The 5,817-nt window shown below is 50.2% G+C and overlaps 3 protein-coding genes across 3 annotated transcripts; 2 read left to right on the forward strand and 1 right to left on the reverse strand.

Moving 5' to 3' along the window:
* The first annotated feature begins 747 nt into the window (after positions 1-747).
* Positions 748-1,059, forward strand: LOC149279583 (histone H4). Its single transcript, XM_089500980.1, has one exon. The coding sequence runs from the start codon at positions 748-750 to the stop codon at positions 1,057-1,059; it is 312 nt and encodes a 103-aa protein (XP_089357106.1).
* Positions 1,060-1,949: 890 nt separating this feature from the next.
* On the reverse strand, positions 1,950-2,330 carry LOC149279584 (histone H2B 1.1-like). Its single transcript, XM_089500891.1, has one exon. It carries the CDS (start codon positions 2,328-2,330, stop codon positions 1,950-1,952), a length of 381 nt encoding a protein of 126 aa, XP_089357017.1.
* A 350-nt stretch (positions 2,331-2,680) lies between these two features.
* On the forward strand, positions 2,681-3,073 carry LOC149279585 (histone H2A type 2-B-like). Its single transcript, XM_089500916.1, has one exon. The coding sequence runs from the start codon at positions 2,681-2,683 to the stop codon at positions 3,071-3,073; it is 393 nt and encodes a 130-aa protein (XP_089357042.1).
* Positions 3,074-5,817: the final 2,744 nt, after the last annotated feature.

Raw genomic sequence — 5,817 nt, forward strand, 5'->3', positions numbered from 1 at the left:
GCGGATACGATTCACCGACGGATACAACGTAACTGTAACGATTCTGTGGCTAACTCAACCCCTTTATAGAGTAGCGGTAAATGTGATTGGATACGCTTAATCACGCCCCTCTTTTTCATAGGCTAGGACGAAGGTTTGAAAAAGCCAGCCTTTGATCAAGAGACTTCGGTGTGGAGCGTTATCTTTTTTTTATTTATTTAAATTAAATGCTCGAATCGGTCATGTATTCGTTAGCTGCGGTTCTTTTTTTATTTATTTCTTCTCCTCTCTTTTGTTCAGCCTCCTACCTAGTGAAACTGTGTACTGGCTGACCGTTAACAGCGATACGGCGACAGCTAAAAGCCCGCCTTTATCTTGGCCGCCGTTTGGCGTTTATTTACAGCGATATGCTGCCACCTAGTGGTAAATGAGGGATCGTCGAAAGCGATCACGTGGAGGTGAGGGAGGCAGAAGCTTAAGGTACTTGATGCAGTAGAGAGGTTTGATTAATAAAGGCTAGGCATCTTTGAAAGCAGATGCGGGCTTGGTGTAGGGAGTGGCGCAAAGGAGGTTGGTTTGAATTGTTCATATCCGGTTTCCTTTGATATTCCTAAATAGCCAATCGGTGTCTGAGGCACGCTTGGAAGCTTCTCCAGCCAACCAACATGAAGCATATATTCCCTATCAGGTCCGTCTAGTACGTATAAAAGAAAGCGGGCTGGCCGTTAGCGAGTATTGTGCTGTGGAACTCGTGAAGTAAGTGTGATCATGTCTGGCCGTGGCAAAGGAGGTAAGGGACTCGGGAAAGGTGGCGCAAAGAGGCACAGGAAGGTGCTTCGGGATAACATCCAGGGTATCACCAAGCCTGCTATCCGCCGTTTGGCTCGCAGAGGAGGCGTAAAGCGTATCTCTGGGCTGATCTATGAGGAGACTCGCGGTGTGCTCAAAGTGTTTTTGGAGAACGTGATTCGTGACGCAGTCACTTATACTGAGCATGCCAAGAGGAAAACCGTTACTGCTATGGACGTGGTGTATGCCTTGAAACGCCAAGGCCGTACTCTGTACGGTTTCGGAGGTTAAACTTGTTGACTCGTGACCCTGAAACACCCAACGGCTCTTTTCAGAGCCACCCACACCCTCTCTTAGGCTATGATCATGTTGTCTTTGTGCCTGCCCGTGCTTTTCTATGCACACCTTGAAATAACCAGCTGAACAGTGCCTGGGTCTGGCTATAGATTGAGCTACAGGCAGGATCGGAGTGCTGGGAGTTGGGCCCGTTTGCAGAACATGTGCTGGGATCGGCAGCTGGTGTCCACCAAAGGCTTGCGCGGGGCTCGCTTGAAAGGGGGCCGGGACGGCCCAGGTCTAATAGGTGCCGTCTGTTGTAGTTATCTGTATTCTGTATGTCCCGGTATGTGGGTGAATTTTATTATGCCTTTGTCGTCCCCTCATGTGTTATCCTGTCCGTGTGCCACATGTCCTCCCCACGACACTACCGAGTTATGTATTGGGGAAAGCCCGTATACTACAGCGCCACCGAGGTTCCTGAAGAGCTGTGTCCTCTGCCAGGATCACGCATTGTCCTTCTCAGGACAACAGACCCACAATGTAGCTCAGCTTCGGTTAGCCACAGTGGTAAAGAAGCCCCTTCTCTCTGCAACGCTGGTTCTGTCTGGCGGTGAAGGGGTTAATCTCCGGCATCCCAGCAGGAGAAATCAGCGATTAGCTGGAATACCCAGTCAGAGTACAGGTCGGTGCCGTCACAGGAGCCCCTTCACCTTTGGCTTCTCTTCCCAAGCAGTCTGGATACCCCAGCTAACCTGGAGGAGTGAGAAGCACATTTCAATGCTCTTCCCAGAGCTAGCATGTCCCCGACAAAAGCGCTAGATCAGTTACATAGCTCTGAGATGGACAATGTGGGTGGCTCTCAAAAGAGCCTTTGTTTATAAAGTGAGAGAACGAGGAGAACTTTACTTGGCGCTGGTGTACTTGGTAACAGCCTTGGTGCCCTCGGACACAGCGTGCTTGGCCAGCTCTCCAGGAAGGAGGAGGCGTACAGCAGTCTGAATCTCCCGAGAAGTGATAGTGGAGCGCTTGTTGTAGTGGGCTAGGCGTGAAGCTTCCCCGGCAATGCGCTCAAAAATGTCATTGACAAACGAGTTCATGATGCCCATGGCCTTGGAGGAAATGCCAGTGTCGGGATGCACCTGCTTCAGTACCTTGTAGACATAAATCGCGTAGCTTTCTTTTCTGCTCTTCTTGCGCTTCTTCCCATCTTTTTTCTGGGTTTTCGTAACAGCTTTCTTAGAGCCTTTTTTCGGAGCAGGCGCAGATTTGGCTGGATCAGGCATCGCGTCTGCTTTCCTTTCAGCACGCAAATCAAGAGATCGTGATTAACACTGAAATTACTGCGCCAGGCCCTTCCCTTTATAGGCACCGCATGCAAATAAGGCCGTTCTGCTGTCTCGCGTCCGATTCGATGAGGTTGTCACGTGAGAAGATGCGGCCGCCCATGAAACGCAGTGCCTACACCGATTGGTGTCTCAGACTATTTCCACCCGATTGGCTGTTGTGAAAAGGAACCAATCAGCGACGAAGAGCGTCACGGGGGGAAGCTACAAATAGCAGGGTAAGTGAGCGGCGTATCTTCGTAAGGAACTTCACAGTTAACTGACCGATTAGCCGGTTGTTGAGCGAAAGCATGTCTGGCAGAGGAAAACAAGGTGGAAAGGTTCGCGCTAAGGCAAAGACACGGTCTTCCCGTGCTGGTCTGCAGTTCCCTGTCGGCCGTGTGCATAGGCTTCTTCGCAAGGGTAATTATGCCGAGAGAGTGGGCGCCGGCGCACCCGTGTATCTGGCAGCGGTGTTGGAGTATCTGACTGCTGAGATACTGGAGTTAGCTGGTAACGCTGCATGCGACAACAAAAAGACCCGTATCATTCCTCGCCACCTGCAGCTCGCCGTTCGTAACGACGAGGAGCTCAATAAGCTGCTCGGCGGGGTCACCATTGCTCAGGGAGGTGTTCTACCCAACATCCAGGCGGTGCTCTTGCCCAAGAAGACAGAGAGCCACAAACCTGCCAAGAGCAAGTGAGTGCAGTAATCGGTAACCGCAGGGCAATTAGCAAACATCACCAAAGGCTCTTTTCAGAGCCACCCATAATCTCTGGAACAAGCTATATCTGTCTTGCTATAAACATACTGCAAACTTCTTTAAAGGCAACTGCTTTCCACTGCAGTTTTCCAGCCCGATGTTTAGTTGGTGAGCTTAACGGTGGTTAAACACCATTCATACAGGCTACATCATACACCCTACCGCCCCCCCCCCGGCCGTTTCTGGGTTAAGATTCGAGGCAAAGCTGCCAGCACTTAAATGGATAAATATGGTTCTCAAGAAAGGTGGGTGGGCAAGTGCGACCACACGGTGGCAGCATTGCATAGGAAATTGTGGTTTACCGCAGATTAAAGTGGCAGAAGCCGGGGAATCCCTCAGCTGTGTGATGATCGTGTAGCTGGCAATGGTCTGGGGAGCGTATTAATGAATTTGATAATCACTGTGAGAGAGACCCGTGAGTAGCTCCATTGTACACATCTCCCTTGCCTCTGAAAGCTTAATTGCTAAGAAGGGATTAACCCTTCATATACCCCAAAGTAGTGATGCGAAGTTCAGATCAGTAAAGTGAATCGGATCATTTCGAGTCATTCATTGAAATGATCCGATTCATGATCCGAATCTTCGGGTCACTCAGTGTGACTCATAGGAGTTAGTGTTTCCCCAGTCCCTCCCTGCAGTCAAACTAACGATTGGCCCCGCCCCTTTCATTAGGGTCAATGAACCCTCCTGCCTGTCTGCCTACTGTAGCGATGTCACTGAAGGCAGAGAATCGTTCAGAGATTCGAACCATTCAGAGAATATCACTGACACCATACTTTTATAAATAAATACATTAATAATCTTAACTGCCCCCAGGATTTAGATTCCCCTTAGATTGCCCACCTTTAGATTGTTTTACCTCTAACTGCACCTTTAGTTAACTTTATTAAATTAACCCTCAGTCCTCAGCATTAAATTAACCCTAAACACCCCATTAACCATTACTGCCCCTAAATTAACCCTGAAGACCCTCATTAACCATAACTGCCCCGGCGCGGCTATCGGACCCACGCCGGCTGTCCCTTACCGTCCTACCTCATCCATGTATCTCCTGCCCTACCCATGGACTTCGGCTCTCGTAGCCCAGACACCCCCGCAGAGACTGGGGATCCCTTGTCACTGGAGCCGCTAGAGAGGTGGCGATCAGGCGGTGCGGCTATCGTACAAGCGGCAGTGGGCAACAGACTGGCCGGATAGGTTGGTGGTAACATACTAGGGTGAGCTAAGTAGATGGTGATAGACCAAGGGGTTGATAGACAGGGGGCAGCATGCTAGAGGGCAACATGCATTTGGTTGGTTACTAGGGCAGAACAGGGATGCGGCAGAAGACTGGACACAGCAGACAAGGGACAGGCAGTCATCAGACTAGGGGCATGCAGTAAAGAATAGGCAGGCAGTGGACTGAGAGGGATCATGCAGGAATAAATAGTAAGGCAGCAAAGTAGGGGCAGGTAGTTAGCCATAAATCAAGGAGGAGATAGGCAGGCAAAACCAAACTGAAGAGGTACAAGCAGACAGCATTAGACTGGGTACGGGAAAGTGGCATTAGACCGAGGGAGGTACAGCCAGTCAGCAACAAGAGGGAATAGGAGGGAAAAAGAAAGGCGGGAATATGGTGGGAGCAGGCAGGTGGCAGACTGGGAAAAATATGCAGAAATTAATAACCATGCAGACAGAGTGAAACAGACAAGCAGTGGCAGGACACTGGGAGAGGAACTCACAGGCGACAGAAGAAGGGGACGCAGGTAGGTGAGTCAGGTGACAACAGACAGCGGGACAAGCAGGAAAAGCAACAGAAAGGTAGTGAACAGGCAGCATTAGCAACAGAACAGTGGGCACATACAGAAGGCAACAGACTAGGGGAGGCTGCAAAGGGGTAGCAGCAGATAGATGGAAACCAGGCAGCTGATATTTGACTTTGGTAAGGAAAACTGTCAGAAAGTAGGCGAGAAGCAGAGTGGGGGAAACAGGTAGTTAGTGGAGTGGGAAGGAGGAACAGAAAGGTGTCAGCAGATTAGCAGGGGAACAGGAAGGGGCGAATAGGTAGGCAACAAACCTGGAAGGGATCGCGATTTTTAACCCTGTGCAGGATTACACTTACTAAGCCACAGAAACACCTAATAATGGGCCAAATTACATGTTTTAAATGCAGCTCCATGTTACTTACGACACTACGCTTATAGGCAGGGGGCACCATACTAGAGGGCAGAAGGCATGTGATAGCTTACTAGGTGGGAACAGTCTTGCTGCAGAGATCTGGGGGAATAGGCAGGAAGAAGACTGGGAAGTGGTAGGAAGCCAGCAGATTGAGGGGGACTCGTAAGAAGAAATAGACAGGCAGCAGAATGAGGGGAAACATGCAGAAATGAATAGGCAGACAGCAAATGGGACGAGGCAGGCAGAAGCAGGCTGGGGAGGAATAGGCAGGCAGCAAAATTGGGGTGGGGTGATTGTTGGAAAGTAAAAGGCACGCATCAGAATGAGGAGGGGTAAGTGGCACCAGGCTGTGGCAAATGTCCAACAACAGACTAGGAAGGGAACAACAGGCAGCAGAGAGGTAGGCGGCAGCACAAAGTGTAGGAGTGCATTAAGGCGGGGAGGGGAGCAGGCAAGCAGTAGCAAATTGTGAAAGGAAATAGACAGGTTGCATCAGACTGGGAAGGGTAGTGGAAGTAAAGACAGGA

The sequence above is a fragment of the Sceloporus occidentalis genome, unplaced genomic scaffold, assembly GCF_023333645.1.
Source record: "Sceloporus occidentalis isolate IW3139 unplaced genomic scaffold, rSceOcc1.0.p SCAF_161, whole genome shotgun sequence".
Lineage (NCBI taxonomy): Eukaryota > Metazoa > Chordata > Lepidosauria > Squamata > Phrynosomatidae > Sceloporus > Sceloporus occidentalis.

What these genes read in the sequence shown, in the direction of transcription:
- LOC149279583 (XM_089500980.1), top strand. Translation starts at nt 748, where the DNA reads ATGTCTGGCCGTGGCAAAGGAGGTAAGGGACTCGGGAAAGGTGGCGCA.
- LOC149279584 (XM_089500891.1), bottom strand. Translation starts at nt 2,330, where the DNA reads ATGCCTGATCCAGCCAAATCTGCGCCTGCTCCGAAAAAAGGCTCTAAG.
- LOC149279585 (XM_089500916.1), top strand. Translation starts at nt 2,681, where the DNA reads ATGTCTGGCAGAGGAAAACAAGGTGGAAAGGTTCGCGCTAAGGCAAAG.